General features: G+C 39.6%; 1 protein-coding gene across 5 annotated transcripts; it reads right to left on the bottom strand.

The window, feature by feature from the left end:
* Positions 1-1352: 1352 nt before the first annotated feature.
* pitx1 (paired-like homeodomain 1) lies at positions 1353-12218 on the bottom strand. 5 transcript variants are annotated; one of them, XM_035779576.2, is made up of 5 exons: positions 11834-11979; positions 10708-10762; positions 5552-5704; positions 4083-4285; positions 1353-2578 (listed from the first exon to the last, which is right to left on the bottom strand). In XM_035779576.2, exons 2-5 carry the CDS (start codon positions 10751-10753, stop codon positions 2030-2032), a joined length of 951 nt encoding a protein of 316 aa, XP_035635469.1. In that variant the 5' UTR covers positions 10754-10762; positions 11834-11979; the 3' UTR covers positions 1353-2029. The 5 variants fall into 5 exon arrangements, with proteins under 5 accessions (XP_035635469.1, XP_035635471.1, XP_035635472.1 ...); XM_035779578.2 differs by lacking the exon at positions 5552-5704; XM_035779579.2 differs by lacking the exon at positions 10708-10762 and having other exon boundaries at positions 11834-11955.
* Positions 12219-20135: the final 7917 nt, after the last annotated feature.

A 20135-nucleotide genomic window follows, 5' to 3' on the forward strand; every position in this document is an offset into this window, starting at 1 on the left:
GGTGTGGGCTAATTGGAAAATATTATTATTATTATTTATTTTTTTATGATGTCATGAACAACGTAACCATATGACGATAGAGCCAGCCTAATCCCCACGGGTGTATGAAAGTCCTATTGACATCGATGCTTGGTTTTACACACGCTTTGAGTTAGGAAAACGTTTGTCAAGGGCTAGGCCCATGGGTGTTATCTGATCGTCAAACACTTGATCAGCCCTTAGCAAACTCTGCCAATATGGCATTTAATTAAGGTATCTTGATTTATTTGTATAATATTTTACATAAGTCATTTGATTATTTGTATATATGTAGCCTATTGCATTCAAAATAATGCATTGATATAAGTAGAATAATATACTTATTTTTAAATGAAGAAAGACTAAAACGCAATGACCCCTAAAAGGCATATTATCAATCATTGAAAGTACATAAACATTGTAGTTGCAGCATAGTACGGCGTGAATATCATCCTAATGGGTCAGTACTATAGATATGGGATTGGCTGAAGGTGTGAACCTGGAGATATCGTATTGATCCCCTCTCTTAATAACTGTCAAGAAGAAAAACCATCACGCTTTGACAACTTCAAACACTCAGTCGTTGTAAAAATCTCGCTGATTATTCGCGTTATCACAGTTATTCAGTGATGCGGTTTAAATTGGCTATATTTGTTCGGGGCCTGTATTAAAGGTGTGTTGGGCTTAAGAGCTGGAATTGGATATTGTGAGAATTTCGCCTCACAATATCCAATTCCAGCTCGTAGGCCTACCAGTATGAGTGTATATCCCCGCTGAAGCATTTTCTTGACAGTTAAAACAAAGTCTAAAAACGAATAGCCTAGGCTCAAAAATAAGTGATGAAGAAACCAAGCTGGAATGGAGGGAAAATGCCAAGTCGCTCGCCAGTAGCAAGTCTCAGCTTTTCATCATAGCGAGTTTGATTACTTAAAGGAGTTGCCTGGTCTAAATGCTCTTGCAGTAGCCTGCTTCTCATCTGTGGTTCAGCCCACATCATTCAAACCACAACGCGTTGTCAACATAATAAGATCTGTAATGTGAAATATCCAGTCGAACGAAAAGCACAGACAGCAATCATCGGAATGCTCATTGACTGGCAGAATATGGATGTTAACTGGTCAAGATTGGTCTGAGTTGTCATCAATTAAATAATGTATTCTAAGCCGGTATTGGCTAATTACTAGCACGGGCTATTTACTAGAATGAGTCATGACTCCCTGCCAAAATAAATATTAAATAAAAAGAATACTTCGAACTCCCATTTTATTACATAAACTTGGAAAAGGTTTGTGTTCGTTTATACCTTTTCCCGTTTATTAAATAGATACCTGAAATAAACTACTATCTGCTTTTATTGTATTCAAACAGATCATAAAACACATGAAGTTACTTTTCAATCACCTTTTGTATACAGTATAATGGACGTTGCTTTATCTCACATAATTATCAACTTGTACAAAACACGTTGCACTGAAGTTAAAGCATGCGGGATTTCTATTTTCAGCACGTAAAAATGAGAAAATACTCCAGACAAAGCAGGCTATAAAATGACACTCACGCTAAAAAAAAAATACACATTTAACCGGGCCCGTGGCACCCCCTGCAAATACGGTAAAGCACGCATGAGCAATATAAGCTATGTACAATATCATTATTTTTCTACGGAGTCTAGATACGCCTTTTTGTTCCTAATCCAAGACCAGGAGTATACAAGCCACGTTTTAAATTGTTTTTGAGTCCTCAAAGCAAGCAAGCGAAAATACACAATGTTCCTTTGTCTGTTTCTTAAGTTCAATGTTGCAATGTAACACGTCTTCATCACTTTATAAATCAAAAAAACAAAAAACAATTTAAATTGTTGTGCAAGTTCAATGGTAAACACATACAACCCGCATAATCCATTTGAAAAAATGATTGCAACTAATCCAGTTTAGTTGTCTTTCGCCCCATTCGCAGGTAGGCCTTCTAGACCCACAGCTGTCGGCAAATTATTTTCATCGCGGCTGATCGGTCAACTGTTGTATTGGCAGGCGTTAAGGCTAGACCCGGGACTTTGCAACCCGCTGTATCCAAAGGTTGGATGCTGTTTTGATTTCAGTCTCAGAGTCGCCAGGCTAGAGTTACATGTGTCTCTGTATACGCTGTAAGGGGAACCGGGAGGTCCATACGGACAGGCGGAGGAGGACATGGCTGAGTTCATTGTAGAGGTGCCGATACCGTTAAGATTACTGATGTTGTTCAGGCCCGCAGTCGGCATCCCCGGTACAGAGGAGTGGCCCATACCTCCGGCCATAGTCATGGAAGAGATGGAGTTAGGAGCCGAGAACATTGACTGCGATGTGAGTGGGCTCATTGAGTTGAAAAAGGTGAAGTTCTTTGTGGACAGAGGGGCCGGTGTCAGTCCTTTGTTCGTCCAGTTGTTGTAGGTGTAGGCGGGATACATGTCGTCGTAGGGCTGCATGAGGCCACTGAACTGGGGCAGGTAGCTGTTCTTGCACAGGTCCATTTGCTGGTTGCGTTCACGCTTCCTCCACTTGGCCCTGCGATTTTTGAACCACACCTAAATATCAAAGAAAAAAACGATGTATTCAACATATCTATAACAATTTAATTTAATATAATAATAGTTGTATTATTATTTGCCACATGAACAATACAATCCACAAGTCAGATTTAAAATGTATAGCTAGGCCTAACGAACCTATGAATGATGGAAAACCTAGAATATCGATATTGGCAAAATTGGCTCTGTTTGTCTAATAAGAAACACCTCGTAAATACTTTAGCATGGAAACATCCGGGTTTTCTGGGGGTGCCGTGGCTATGTTCCGGGGCACACGGTTGTAGGCTACTGATAAATTGTCTAAGACGTTAACGTTTTGGATGGCATAGGTTTATAGAACACATCGGTGGGTAATATAAATTAGAAACGTCTTCTCATCATTGTCTTTTAGCTGTAGGCCTATGTCTCAAAATAAACCAGATTTTAGGCATATTAACTAATGCTACTAGTCGAATTATCAACAGTTGTATTATCAATACGTTTTTTGCTCGGCCCTTTCGCAAGACCACGAAATTAAAAAAAATATGATGTTATGCGTCTGAGTGTGTGGGTAATTCGGTACTGTTGGCTAATAAAGTCAACGATACAGTATGATAATCGACTGCAATTGGGGGTCAATAAGAGTTTGTGACCCTCTTAAAATAAAATAAACTATTATAATAGTAATATGATCTTCTAGCCATCGAAAAACTGAAATTAACATCGCTTATTGGGTTTTGAAATAATGTCTACTTGTTGCTAACTGAAAATATTGACACATGAACCTATGCCTAATTGTCAGCCTAGGACACAAACTCAAGCCTATCTTGTTTCTTGCCTATATTGCAATTTAAAAACACCCGATTTGTTTATAGGGGTTTGGGTTGAATTAGGCTAAAAGGGGGTTTCCAATAGACCCACTGTGCAATTATACTCGAAGGAACGGTGTATATGTAGAGTAAGTATGGACATTACTCATTGCACTTCACTAAACAGGTTTCTGCTGTAAAAGGTTTCTAGAGTAACACGTCTACATAGTGTCGTCGAACAATACACATTACAGCACTAATAATATCTGTAAGTAAACTGTTACCGAAATAATTATTTATAAATGAATTGGCGCAGTATAGGGGTGCAGGCTACACTTATTAAAACATAGTAGATGCAAAGTCACCAAAAGTGGATACATTTGTGTTCATTTGTCACCCCCCGAAAGATGTTATCGAAAATGTAATTGGTGGGAGAACCAGTTAGTTTGAGTGGGGATTTACAATGAGCAACGTTGAAACGCTTGGGGGAGGAGAATTATGGTGTCAGTTCCACGTCATACCGTTAGTAATCATTGGTAATTATTGCGACGAAATCATCCAAGTGATATTCGAGTGTAGGCTTGAAGTAAAGTAATAAACCCCGAACAAGTTCCAACGGAAAAGTTCACTGTAGAATCCGTTCATTCACATCTTTATGTTTTCCCTCTGAATAGACTTTACACACGTTTTACGCACCGCGTCTCGAGACTTACCCTGACTCTGGCCTCGGTGAGGTTTGTCCACACGGCTATCTCCTCTCTTGTGCTCATGTCCGGGTAGCGATTCCTCTGAAAGGTGGCTTCGAGCTCTTGCAGCTGCTGGCTGGTGAAATGAGTCCTCTGCCGCCTCGCTTTCTTCTTTTTCGGGTCGTCTGCGTTGCCATCGTCACTTCTGTGTTCTATGATCCTCTCTTTTTCTGCGAACCCCCCCCCCAAAAAAATTATAAATTATAGTTATTGTAATGTAGCGTATACTGAGCCAGACTTTCTTACATTTTTACATAGATGGGTGCCCCTCCCCCATGTGGTTCTGTACAATCTCATTCCAACTCAACTCATTAGTTTAGAGGCCCAAAAAAACGCATGTACAATTTTGTACAAACTACAAAACAGTTTAGTTCTGCAGCACAAACGCATAACAGGCTATACCTGGCAGGATAATCCTAGCAGTGTTTGAAGTGTCCATAAATCACTAAAGTAAATGACCAGTTTCAAAAGCCTATTAAAAAGGACCACAAGAAGTATCACGTGCTCGTCAAACATTTACGGATTTGCTCCAGGCTCAATATTGATTATTTTAGAAGCGCTATTAAACATTTATCGGCCTCTATCTGTATAAACCAACATTCCCTTTTGTTGCAACGTTTGTCCAGTCTTATCCAACGTCCATTATCTTGCCAATGCTTGTCTTTACACGTTAGCGCCTTTGTTTTTATACCTTGAAAATAGCTAGATGTAAGAAGGGCAATACTTTAAGACGAGAGGTCAGTTCAAAACAAAACGCCATGTTTTAATAGCTGACTGGATTGGCTAGAGCTATTCTCCTTAGGCCTACGTCTCGTGATCTCTTTAGTATGACTATATATCTCTTTAGTATGATATATATATATATATATATTGATATAGTTTACAGCTGATGAAGAGGTGGGATGAAGACACACACCATCCTGCAGCAGGAAGAATGCGATTTTAAAACTCATCAACCCGTAGGCTATTTCTTGTTATCCTATGGAAAGTGTTAAAAGACAAAGTATTTGTTTGATAATATGCTCGATAATGTTTTAATAGCGGTGATATAGGAAACACTTCAGCAAAGCGTTTTAGACACGACATTTCAGTCTACGGAAATGAATACTGAAATTAATAATATGACGCTGAATAATTCCCATTCATACATATTGGGTAAAATTCATTCTCTGAACTTTTTCCTGCACGTTTTTACAAATAAAAACGTAGTTTGTTTTAACAGTGGGACACTGCTGTTTCACATAGCCTATGGTCTGTGTATTTTAGTCCAAAACTCAACGCATTGGGCACGTTGCATGGTACATATCTACGTGTCTTTTATCGAAACCCTCACGCACATAAGTAGAATGTTTAACAAGAAAAGCCGTGTTTTAATTACACCTAGCGATAATGATAGTAGGTAGGCCTAATGCAATGTTATTGCACCGTAAATGTACCTGCTATTTCAGTATCGGATGACTCGCTGCTTGAGTTCTCTAACGTTTCTCGAGTGTTGTTCGAAGTTCTCGGCAAGTGAAGCGTAGAAGCCTGCATGTCGCGCGTTGGTGGGGGTCTCACGGTCTCCGCAATTCTGTCCAAATTCATTCCACCTTGAAAAGAATGATGCCGTATTAAAAATAAATATTCAATCCTGTATATTCGAGCTTTCTCAATCTTCAACACGAATGCTTATATTTCCATCCGTAGCAAAACACTTGCCATTGCAAAAAAAAAAAACTTTTTAAAAACAGATTTCCAAGAATTTATTCTCCGGAAAAACAAACCCACTTTTCCTCGCAGCAGTGACAGTGCGTTATGCTTTCAGTTTCCGCTGGTGCGGATATGCCCGGTGTGACCGAATGGAAGCGCTCGCAGCAGAACCAAGGGATGTGACCCACCCATCTTCTGCGTTAAAACCTCCCCGAAATAAGGAGTCCCTCCCACCCACAAAGAGCATTCAATCTGACTGCAGGAGAGGATTTTTGGTGGGGATTTATCTCAGGGGAGCGCATGAGGCAACAGCGAGTTGCGTTGCATTGGAAAGTTTGGAAGAAAATGGGCCCTTTATTCAGACATGTTTGAAATATGCTCCAGCGCAATGGAACGGCCCGACAGCTGGGTGCGCTTATATACACACGCACACAATGTATGTCTCGGATATGAACGGAGCTGAATAAACATTGCATATAGACCTGCCCATGTTATTTTCAAGGCCAAATATATATTGGAAAGTACCTAATTTATACTTAAGTATGTATATGGTAGAAGCTTAATGCAGCAGCAGTGTACTATGTACCCTAATAGTCTATAAATTCATGGATGAGGCACTTTTTTTAGGTCTTCTAAACAATCACGGATTAAAAGCAAGTGAGGTGGACCTTGTGTCAAAAGAATGAAGTGGTGTGTTTGTGTGTGTGCGCGCGCGCGCGTGTCACTGCACTGATTCAGGCATCTTCACGTGTAGCCTTTACAATAATATCTCTCGCTACTTGTAACTGTCAAAGATAAGACAAATAATCTGAACTATGAAAATTACAACCTCATGAGAAATGACTGCATAAAGTAGGCTACAAATTATGATGATGCGTGTAGGACCTTTATATTTATTTGAGGCTGTAATTTTGTAAACTTTGATTTAACTATTATTTATAGTTTTATAACAACTTGCATATACTAACTACACAGCTATGTCTTAAGCAATTATTTGTTTTTAGATGTTAATGTGAAAAATGGCAGTCCTATCAATCTTTTTGTTGGTCCTTCTAAATACTACACGGAATGACCATTTCTCAGCGGATTAAAGCCCCCGAAAAAAATGAAATTATAATATAAAATAATGTAAATAAACTAAAATATTTGCATAAACTTTTTTACTGGGAATATTCTCTTTTACTCGACCGATTTTTTACATTTACAACAGTAAAGGTGGCCTATGGCGTACAGATACACTAGGCCATAGGCCTCTACACATACATTCGTCTCGTGACAGTTTCTAACTTTATTACATTTGTTGGAACTAACGATTGATATTTTGCATTCAGATAGGCTAGCCTTATGTCACTTGATATTAAAAAAACACATTGCCTAAATAATGGCATCGAGTTGAGTTGCTTGAGTTTAGACTATTTTGGACAATCATACAGGCCTACTGTAAATCAGCGGCGCCTGCTGGTAAGACATGACTGAGATGAAACGTCACATCACACAGTCACGAGCCCGGCCACTTGAATGGATTTTATGTGAATCAGTTCAATATATTTTAAATAAAAAAATAACTCTTTTTTTTTTAGATTTTTTTTTAAAGAAAGCCTTTATATAGACTAGGCCAGGGTTCACCAACTGGCGGCCCTTGTTTGACCCCCAAAGTATTTGTGTTTATGTTTGGCCATAAAAGACTCTTAAAAACACCAGCAAATCAGCTCCAAGTTCTTTAAATTCTGGAAGTCTGTTCCAAAGTATTACAACTCATAATTGAGAGATATACAGTTTGTGATCATATAAAAATGCAACCAATGTTTGACAGGATTCTGTTTTAGTTAAATATTATATCAGTTTTGGCTTCTTTTGGTCAATTTGCAGTTTACACATTTTTTGTAATTAGGATCCGGGCACCTGACCACAACGCGCAAGAAAAAATCGTCCCGCGGCTGAATCTAGTTGATGATCCCTGACCTTGGCCTATAAACAGCACATATTCGTCTGTCCTTTAAGCGAAATGTCTGTCACTGCTGCAGCGTTAAAATACATAGGAAATAGTAAACAATACTGGGAAATCAACACCATTATCAATCACCTGTCATTGTAGTTATCAACACAATATGCAAAAACAATGCAAACGCGTTTTTAAGTTGATAGTCGAGTAAATGTAAAGGAATGAAGACGAGGCAAGGCGCGCCTCCCTGTGTCAACCTGGATTGGCGTAAAACCTAGGCCTATATCTGCATTCATTATTTATTTTGTGAATGATTTTATGGATTCAACGTTTTGTCATCCATCGTCAATAAAATAAAATAAAATGAGTAACTCTGATGGTAGTTCTGTTTTATTCGCCACGCTTCCAAACGGTCCCAATAACAATGCAGTATTATAATGACTTTGGCCAGGTAGCGTATGTAGCTTCCGCTGTGCACAGTCTCCTAGCCATGTCGCCGGCGCCAATGCTAAGCGCTTTAGGTCATTGTATGACATTACCTTTTGACATGAGAACCCCGTCGAACTGTAAAGCTTTCCTTCGGGGACTTTCAGAAGGCAATTGTGCAACCTCTCAACAATCACTTTCTTTTTTTTTCATTCATTTGTTCTGTTTCCTCGCCAGAGTAATGTAATATTGTTTTTGTGTTATTGAACCGCTTGGTAAAATGACTTTTCTGGAGCACTTGAATGCACGCCATGCTGTTACACGAAATAACGCCTGCAGGCCTACCCATTCCTCATATAAAAGCTAGAATAATATAAACCAACGAAGTGGTTTTGCATCTGATCTTTCCTTATTGGTTCATGCACTCTTGGCTGTGTGTCTTGGTCAACTGCATTTAAACTAATCCAGATACAATCCAAACATGTTTAATTAATGTTGCTATTGCGTTTTAACTCCCCCGAGTTGACTGGAACGTTGCTGGAAAGGATTCGATCCTGGTAATAGTGAAGAACTGAGATAGGAGGATAAACACCATTGCCACACCAAACGTCTCAGCGAATGAAGACATGTAAGCTAATGACAAACTAATCTCTACTCCTTAAAGTGGTAGGTTCCTACTATCTAATAGTTTTGAGGGCACCTAAAAAGCCCAATTATAGAGTGCTCTTGGGGTGACATAATTGGCCTACAGTACGTGCAATTACGCACAACCAAATGAAGATGCTCGTCATAGTGAATGACCAACAGAGATGTAAGTCAGCATCCCTTTGGGCTTTGGCTCGTATGTTAGAGGCGAGACTGGACTGGTGCTGTTACCTCCTTGACAATCTATGTCATAGGGCTAATATGGTGATCTCGTGCATATACGGTGAAAGAGGGACAATCATGTCAATTTTGTCCTTCAACGTTCATATTGGACTGCGGCATTGTTGGCTCGGCGTGGTCGGATATAAGGCACTTGCGTAACGGATGGTTTACAGAAGTTTTTAATTCCTTCACCAAGACGGGTTACAGGGTAGAGGCAAGATAAACAGTCATATTTTCTCGGAGAACTGAAAATAAACTCAACGACCGTCGTTAAATCATCACAAACAAAACAAAACAAGACAAAACTGGAATTCAAGCGGGGCCTTTTTGTTGTTGTTTTTATCGTCTTCTATTCGTCGTTACCCAAAACAAACTACCGACGGGGAAACGAAAACAGACAATTAAACGTTAGATTCAAAAGGGAAGAAATACATGGGGGTTGAATGTAATTTGACAGGCTGCGTCATTGGAAAAGGTACGGATATAATGACATTATTACTTTAGTGATCGTCATATCTTGGCCATCTACAGTGGAAACTTGGTCAAAGGCCTGCGTGACCAGTTCCCGATAACCACCCTGACATCTGAACAAGTGTTTCAGTCGAAATGTCTCCATCATTTCACTCACGAATGGATATTCGGCTACTTTGTACCATATTGGTTCATAATAGCTTTTTATTTTTTTTACCTTTATTTAACTAGGCAAGTCAGTTAAAACACGTTCTTATTTTCAATGACGGCCTAGGAACAGTGTGTTAACTGCCTGTTCAGTCGCAGAACCTTGTCAGCTCGGGGATTTGAACTTGCAACCTTCCGGTTTACTAGTCCAACGCTCTAACCACTAGGCTACCCTGCGGTAGCTTGAGTTTAGATCACTATTGCCTCATGTTCTCTTCAACAGTCCATAGGCCAATTACGAAGTTAAGTCCTCATCCGTATAGGCTACAAGATCAATATCTTTATAAAATATAGCCTAACCCGTTGATTGCGTAAATGCAAATGACATCGTTAATTCAATTCCAGGATCAGCGTTACCTTATAGATTGGACAGACTAAGTATGGGATATAATGATCATAAATGAGCCAAAATGCCTGTTTGAATGTATTCGTGTGGTTTGCATAGCCTACAGGTTAAAGGTCTGTGTCAAATAGCCTTTTACATGGAATATCAGTAAAGGGTATTCGTTTTTCACATTCACCGCCTTATTACACATACACGACAGAAACCAATTAAGGATCCTAGATCTCTAAACGTTGTTATTTTTTTAATGTTGTTATCCCAACATAGTTTCAACAAGTTTATTTAAGCCACGGTTTGACAAACAATAAAAGTAGTCTATATTTTTGCGTAATAAGGTATAACAAAGCAAATAACAAATCCTTCATAACGAAGCATGAACTATTAAGATGCAAGAAGCGTACACAAATATAATATGTAGCCTGTGGCCATAATAAAGGCTTGATTATGCATTTATAAGCTGTCAATGGCGCATAAAAATAAATAAAAACTAGGCATACGTTCTCAACACCGTGTTCGTTTTTATAATCTGCTTGTGCATTGACAATGCATTCTTTTAGCCTTTAGCAAATCTTTATGAATGCATAATAAACCACGTTTGACCAGTAAATTGTCACCAAAGTCTGAAAGAAGTAGTGAAGCGTGCGTACCTGAATCTCCGCACGAGACTACATTCTTTGACAAATTAAGTTCCATTCCAGATGCCTGAAAAGAAATACAAATAACAACGGTATATTCAACATCATACACTTTTATACAGGTTCGTCATTGTGACCTTCTTACTTCTATTGATACATCATTATAAAACAGGCATAAACAGCCCTATATTGGTCCGAGTGAATAGCGTGCACGCACTTGCCCCTTTGCTTAGGCTACTTGAAAATATAATGAATGCACAACTTAACGTTCAATTAATAAGAGTCCTTTTTGGCGGCACTTATTAACCAATGGCAATTATGTTGACCTTTCGTTCAGAGATACCGTTGCCTAAAAGTCTTTATCGTGATGTATACACACAACCTCTCTTATCTTCAAGAATCCCTTTGCTCGCTTTATGTCCGTAATAAATCGTGACGTAATACATGGTTCCCATTCTTCACACCGATGTCACTCACTCACACACACACACTCACACACATGAGTTGTGATATGTCAGATCAGTAAACATATTCAAGAGCACGTACACAAAATATATTCACTAAAAGGCTTTTGAGAATTAAAAAAAATGTGTATTACATCTAATGATGTGAGGGCGAATTTTCTTCTGTCGTTGTACCTCTCACGCGATATCGTTATTTTTCAGACGGTCATAGCCTAAACACAGACATAGCCTAAAGTCTTCTCATCCATGCACTTATGAAAATATCATAAAATGTAACATTTTTATTTCAATATCCAACAACACCCTATATACCCCGACAAAAAGGTTGGTCTTCTGCAACAGTCAGGTAACCACCCTGAAAGCGATGTCATGACAATGCGTAATACTCGAAGCCTCGATGTATCCACTTGACAAGGACAGGAGAGGCTACATGTCCACCAATGTGTTAAGACTGCGTTATTGCTAGACCGTTTGGATGGTTATGTTCAGCGATCTCGCAGACTAGACTATCTAATGCCTCTTGTAAAACACAACTGTCTGCTCTACAGAACTGCCGCGCAAACAGAAACGGTCTCATGCATATCGCTCCAGACGCTCACAGCCTGATCGTTCGTTCTTATAGTAAACACATTGAAAGGCATATATATTCCACACAACTCGAATAGCCTACTCACCAGTTAATTCCCAGCAAAGACAGAAAAAATGAGTCGTTAATATGTCCACATGCAGGTGTGAAACATATCCACTTAATTGCTGGCATATGCTGTGTCCAAATATGCGTTTTGATAGCTTCCCTGCGTTGCTCCGGGTTTTCTTCTGGAGACCTTTGGCGTGTCTCGGTGACGTCACGCCAGCGAATCCTCGACAGCAACTCGATACAGGATGCGCATATGCCACGAGGGGGGTGTTCAAACAAACCCGTCTTTTGGAAGGTTGAGAACAGCGTAAACAAATGCTTCTGAATATTAATATGTTTAGTGGAATGTATGGATAACATTTTATTTTATTAAATTCATGGTTAATAAGAAGATAGAGACTAGACATTTCGTCGTGGGGGAAAATATTTAATAGGTTTTACTTTCTATTTTATATAGTAGTCTACTCTACATGTTGGGCAAAATATTATGAGACACTAACAATATAACCTATGCAAGCAGTTACAATTAATTTTGGAAAGATAATACAATAAGAATAATATAAAACATATGTTTTAGGTTTTTTGGTTTGGGTAGGCACATAGCTATCATTAGAATTCCTCAATAAAGCACACATCTCACTTAAAAGCAATTATGCTTGGAGCAGATACGCATATTTCTTTTAATAGCTTAATTTGTCAGCTGGACATATTTAAACGCTATTAGACTATATTTACCCTCCGTTTCAAACCACACACTATATACCGCTGATAAATACGTTATTTAATTTGATTTAAACTTGTTCAAAACGCAACATTTCGTCATTTATGCTCGCAGCTCAGTTTTCATAGGCCTTCATCTAAAATTAGCCAATTTGTATTTGTGTTTACATGACTTTACGCTCAACATTGCTTTAGTTGCAGCCCGTTCTTGTTTTTAGCTCGATAAACAAAGTAATAGGTCTAGCCTAGAAAATAAACGTTTGCTGAGCATTAATACTTTAAATATCCTATAGCCTTAATGAAGTGATTGCACGAAGCTCGGCTTGGCTATTGCCAGCGGCCTACTTGTCGAGCTACTTAAACATATTCACTTTCTGCATGAAATGTTTTCTACCAGAAACATTTTAATACATGATTCTGTTTGTTACAATACATTTTCAAAAGTATATATATATATATATATATATTAAACAACAAAACAGATTAACTGTAGCCCAATGAAATGTAGCCTAACTAGTTTATTTATTAGGCATAAACAGCAGGAACATTTATTTTACATTTTATATTTTGACTTGTATTTCCTATGCTTTCCCAATTTAGCTATTCGTATTCAAATTATTGTAGCCTGTTGGAAATAAGCATTCGATATACACACGCGCGAGAGAAAAAATATACAGTAACTTATGCATGCAGACACTGGCCTACATCATGATTCCTACTAATTGGACACATCAACCAGTGTCTCCTGTTGAGACTAATCATTAAAACCGAAAGAATATCGACCAAACCGTTTCTACGGAATGTTGATCATTGAATAGGTATAAACACCGACTTCAGTCATTTTACTGTCGCGTTCAGTAGAACTTGTTACTCCAAATAGGATTTCCCTGTAATGGGGTTGTTTTGTTGGGTTTTGTCCTATTTATTAATAGGCCTAATCTATTATCCTTGCCAAAGTGTCAATTAGTAGGCCTAAACAAACAAGAGCACAATATAGTAGCCTATTTTTATTTGTACCTTTTATTGAACTATTTAACAAGGCAATAACAAATTCTTATTTTCAATGACGGCCTGGGAACAGTGGATTAACTGCCTTGTTCAGGGGCAGAACGACAGATGTTTACCTTGTCAGCTCGAGGATTCGATCTTAAAACCTTTCGGTTACTAGTCCAACGCGCTAACCATTAGGCTACCTGCCGCCTCTTTTAAGCTTAATAAGAATGCCTAAGTGGAGAAGGCCTACAAATAAGAGAAAAACTATGTGAAAAAAAATCTTAAATATATTGGAGCAATCCAAACTCAAATTTGTACATTTATACAAACGAGAACCGGGGCTGATGGGTTTGAATATTGAAGGCATGCAGGTATTAATTGAAATCATTCTCTATTGCTCAAGACCATCGGCCTATACGGACGGATCTGTAAACAAATACAATGAATAAGGCCAACATTTATTTAGCCTCGCTAAATTACTTTTTTTTTTGTGAAAACGAATTGTTGTTGAATCGGTCGTAAACCGCATACATGTCCGTGTTAAAACAAACGACATGGATAACCATGCCTTCTTGCACTAGGGCCTATATATTTAGTTACTGGTACTTTGTGGTGTATTCTGTATGTCCAGTATGACACACTGCATGGCCTAACCATGCCGCATCGAGCTCTGTTGTTGTATTCGGTATGTCCAGTATGACACACTGTATGGCCTAACCATGCCGCATCGAGCTCTGTAGGCCTTCGGCCTGTGAAGCTTAACGCATTTCCAATCCCACTGCAGCTAACTTTGCTTCTATCCTGCTGTTGTTTAATACACGGCATAAAGTTTGACATTTGTCTCTATATTCCCGTTTAACTCGGCCAACAGCTATGCATGAACCAAAGCGCGGGTCTGTGAGAGGGCTTCCAGAGAGATTAGGACAGAGCTCTAGGGCCGAGGGAGTCCCTCCGGGATAGAAGAGGACTAGAGCAGCAAAGCCATTTCCCATGGTTCCTCTGGAGAGGTTAATTCCGTTTCGATAGTAGACCTCGTTTTTTTCACTCACCTATATTATTACGTTTGCATGAGCGACGGAGTTCTTCAGGAGCATTACAAAACGGATGTTTCAACTCTGTGCCCCTTACAATTTCTTATTTACAATGACGGCCTAAAGCGACCAAACCCGGACGACGCTGGGCCAATTGTGCGCCTATGGGAATCGCGATCACGGCCAATTCTGGATTCCAACCAGGGTCCAGCACTCGAGATGCAGTGCCTTAGACCGCTGCGCCACTCGGAAGCCCCTGATGACGTGGTCTAATCCATAGATAATTTAATCGGTCCTTGAGTTGTCGATTGTGGAAGCACTTGACTTTATCATCACACAACTCAAGTGCTTACCTTTACACTGCACGTTGTCACCATGCAGATAAACCTTCAACTTCCTATTCCTATGCTTGGCATTGATATTCACAATGATAATGTGTCAACAACATATCAAAGCATATCAGATAAGGTTAGCTTTGATTTGATATTTAGTTTTGCCTATATTGATACTACTACTACTATACTACTACCACTACTATACGACTGCTACTAGTACTACTATTACTGTTACTACTACTACTACTACTGCTATACTACTACTACTACTACTACTACTACTACTACTACTACTACTACCATTATACTGCTATACTATATATACTACTACTACTACTACTACTACTACTACCATTATACTGCTATACTATATATACTACTACTACTACTACTACTACTACTGCTGCTGCTATACTACTGCTATTACTACTACTATTATACTGCTATACTATATATACTACTACTACTACTACTATTACTACTACTATTATACTGCTATACTATATATACTATTACTATTACTACTACTACTGCTATACTACTATTACTACTACTACTGCTACTATTACTACTGCTACTACTACTACTACTACTACTACTGCTACTATTACTATTACTGCTACTACTACTACTCCTGCTACTTCTACTACTACTACTATACTACTACTACTACTACTATACTACTACTACTACTACTACTGCTACTACTGCTACATTACTTCTATACTACTACTACTACTACCACTACTGCTACTATTACTACTACTGCTACTACTGCTACTGATATATTACTTTGATACTACTACTACTACTACTACTACTGCTATATTACTTCTATACTACTACTACTACTACTAATAATACTACTATTACTACTAATACTACTACTAATACTACTACTACTAATAATAATAATACTACTACTAATACTACTACTACTACTAATAATAATAATAATACTACTACTACTACTATTACTACTACTATTACTACTAATACTACTACCACTACTATTACTACTACTACTGCTATATTACTTCTATACTACTACTATTACTACTACTAATACTACCACTACTACTAATACTACTACTACTACTACTACCACTACTATTACTACTACTACTACTACTATATTACTTCTATACTACTACTATTACTACTCCTACTACTACTACTATTACTACTACTACTACTAATACTACTACTAATACAAAATAGTAATAATAATAATAATTCTAAGCCTGTTACTATATTTTCCTAGCACCTGACAATCAATTGTAAAATGAACCTAGAATACGTTTTGATATACTGTCCGTGTGGAAACATGAACTAATAACCACGACCCAACAGTATGGGACCCTGTGCAGTTTGTATGCAACTGTTGTCTACCAGCCAATGGTGTGAGTATAATTGCCACCTGTCAGACACGCAAAATGATGAGTCCTGCGACACATAGCTATAATTAGATACTAAATGCTGTAATTACGCAGCGACTGGGAGGTAAGTGCTACTCTGGAGGTGAGTAACATTATTTGCATCCCAAATGGCACCCTATTCCCTACATAGTGCACTACTTTTGGCCAGAGCCCTATGGTACCCTATTCCCTACATAGTGCACTACTTTTGGCCAGAGCCCTATGGTACCCTATTCCCTATATAATGCACTACTTTTGACCAGAGGCCTACGGGGGGTCCCCCTTGGGATAGAGCTAGTGTCTTTTCCTGTGTAAATACATGGAGGATTTAGCCCATTGGGTGTGGTGGCTGGAAGCGACACTGCTGTTGCCTGCCTTCAGGTGCTGGTGACCCCGTGGAAAGGTAGGCTAGATAATAGGTGTGTGAGTGCGTGCTTGCCCTGTGGTCATGCATTAGTTCTACATTCCCTTTTCTGCTCAGTGAGCAACAGAGGACGTACATGGTCCAGATTCTGTAAAAATCAATCATGTCCCTGCTCTTGACACTGGGAAGCTCCGGCAGGGAAGCTCACTACCGTGACATCACTGGCGTTAGCTGGCCTAAAGCTAACTCAAAACAAACTAGAGTCATTCAAAATAAGACAAGACAAGTATATTTACTTCATAGGGTTCCTTTATGGATATCGACTTCAAAATGATGCTAGGGCAGAATGACGTCATTCACTAGTTTGCTATGGCTGCCTCTCTGTTACTAGTCCCTGGAGTCCCTTGAAGTGTGTTGAGAACGGGCCATGTCACAATTCCCAATCGGCTCTGAAATTAGTGTTGTTTTGATTACGCAGGGCTTGGAGATTAGCAACGGAAACTGGTCTGGTAAGTAGATCATCTCAAGAAAAGACAAGTATACTTATTTTTTTCACTTTTTCCAAACTTCCTTTGCCCTCCCTGGATTAACTACCATCCAAATTGGGCTTGTAGAATTTTTCTATCAGAACATAACCCCAATGCAGCCCAGAGGCAAACTAGCAGAAATACACACGATAATTCCATCTCTGTGAAGTTACCACCCCATATTCCATACACCCCCCCCCCCAGGTCTGGGTATCAGCAGCTCTACAAGCCAGCTGCAACTATGGGAATATCAACTGCAACTATGGGAATATCAGCTGTAACTATGGGAATATCAGATGTAACTATGGGAATATCAGCTGCAACTATGGGAATATCAACTGCAACTATGGGAATATCAAATGTAACTATGGGAATATCAGCTGCAACTATGGGAATATCAACTGCAACTATGGGAATATCAGATGTAACTATGGGGATATCAACTGTAACTATGGGAATATCAGATGTAACTATGGGAATATCAGATGTAACTATGGGAATATCAACTGTAACTATGGGAATATCAGATGTAACTATGGGAATATCAACTGTAACTATGGGAATATCAGATGTAACTATGGGAATATCAGCTGTAACTATGGGAATATCAACTGTAACTATGGGAATATCAGCTGTAACTATGGGAATATCAACTGTAACTATGGGAATATCAGCTGTAACTATGGGAATATCAGCTGTAACTATGGGAATATCAACTGCAACTATGGGAATATCAGCTGTAACTATGGGAATATCAACTGCAACAATGGGAATATCATCTGTAACTATGGGAATATCATCTGTAACTATGGGAATATCAACTGTAACTATGGGAATATCAACTGTAACTATGGGAATATCAACTGTAACTATGGGAATATCAGATGTAACTATGGGGATATCAGATTTAACTATGGGAATATCAGCTGTAACTATGGGAATATCAACTGTAACTATGGGAATATCAACTGTAACTATGGGAATATCAGCTGTAACTATGGGAATATCAACTGTAACTATGGGAATATCAACTGTAACTATGGGAATATCATCTGCAACTTTGGTAATATCAACTGTAACTATGGGAATATCAACTGTAACTATGGGAATATCAACTGCAACGATGGGAATATCAAGCGAATGGGAGACAGGTCAGTTTTGTAGGCCTATTCAGGCACACGTAGAGTAACAATACAATTTACTGTTATATTTCCACAGAGGATTTAAAAACAATGATTTCACCAACAGAGTGGCATGAAGTGTCCGCTAGGCATGATTTGTGTTTGGTATATGGGGAGGGTGATACAGAACGGGGACATCTCATCCGTGGTCAGCTATTGGCTGCAAGACATTTCTGCTGATATTGGTTGCACAAAAAATACAAGGTATATATTTTTTTTCATCTGGACAGACTGATGGCTATAGCACACTGTTGATAGATTGTTTTATTTACCCTCGAGTGGCGAAGTGTCCGCTACATCTGGTTTGGTAACAGAACTCTCATCCAGGGTCAGCTATTGGCTGCAAGACATTTCAGTGCACAAAAATACAAGGTATATATTTTTTTTTCATCTGGACAGACTGATGGCTATAGCACACTGTTGATAGCTCTCTGGTTTGTAGATGCACCGGGCTTATGGTGGAGGCTTATAGCACTCGGCTTTGTTTGGGATAACATTGCCCAACTCCATCCTACTAAGATCACTACTACTCCCCCTTTCTCCCCCCTCTCTCTTTCCATCTCTGGCTCTGTCACTGATGTGGAAGTCTACTTTCTTAATTCGTCACTTGGCCTCTGGTTGAAAACGACGAAAAATTCTACTGTTCCTGTGTGTCTAGGGACTACCATCTCTTACCCCCCTCCCTCTCTCACTACCCCCCTTCCCTCTCTCACTAACCCCCCTTCCCTCTCTCACTAACCCCCCTCCCTCTCTCACTACCCCCCTTCCCTCTCTCACTAACCCCCCTTCCCTCTCTCACTAACCCCCCTTCCCTCTCTCACTAACCCCCCTTCCCTCTCTCACTAACCCCCCACACACACACATTTCTTAGTCTACTCACCACCTTCCTCCTCCCCTCCCTCTCTGATACTCTGGTGTTGTACCGGGAGTCTGATACTCTGGTGTTGTACCGGGAGTCTGATACTCTGGTGTTGTACCGGGAGTCTGATACTCTGGTGTTGTACTGGGAGTCTGATGCTCTGGTGTTGTACTGGGAGTCTGATACTCTGGTGTTGTACCGGGAGTCTGATACTCTGGTGTTGTACTGGGAGTCTGATACTCTGGTGTTGTACTGGGAGTCTGATACTCTGGTGTTGTACTGGGAGTCTGATACTCTGGTGTTGTACTGGGAGTCTGATACTCTGGTGTTGTACCGGGAGTCTGATACTCTGGTGTTGTACCGGGAGTCTGATACTCTGGTGTTGTACTGGGAGTCTGATACTCTGGTGTTGTACTGGGAGTCTGATACTCTGGTGTTGTACTGGGAGTCTGCTACTCTGGTGTTGTACTGGGAGTCTGCTACTCTGGTGTTGTACTGGGAGTCTGATGCTCTGGTGTTGTACTGGGAGTCTGATACTCTGGTGTTGTACTGGGAGTCTGATACTCTGGTGTTGTACCGGGAGTCTGATACTCTGGTGTTGTACCGGGAGTCTGATACTCTGGTGTTGTACCGGGAGTCTGCTACTCTGGTGTTGTACTGGGAGTCTGATACTCTGGTGTTGTACTGGGAGTCTGCTACTCTGGTGTTGTACTGGGAGTCTGATACTCTGGTGTTGTACTGGGAGTCTGATACTCTGGTGTTGTACTGGGAGTCTGATGCTCTGGTGTTGTACTGGGAGTCTGATGCTCTGGTGTTGTACTGGGAGCCTGATACTCTGGTGTTGTACTGGGAGCCTGATACTCTGGTGTTGTACCGGGAGTCTGATACTCTGGTGTTGTACCGGGAGTCTG

This window comes from Oncorhynchus keta, chromosome 11 (genome assembly GCF_023373465.1).
Source record: "Oncorhynchus keta strain PuntledgeMale-10-30-2019 chromosome 11, Oket_V2, whole genome shotgun sequence".
NCBI lineage: Eukaryota > Metazoa > Chordata > Actinopteri > Salmoniformes > Salmonidae > Oncorhynchus > Oncorhynchus keta.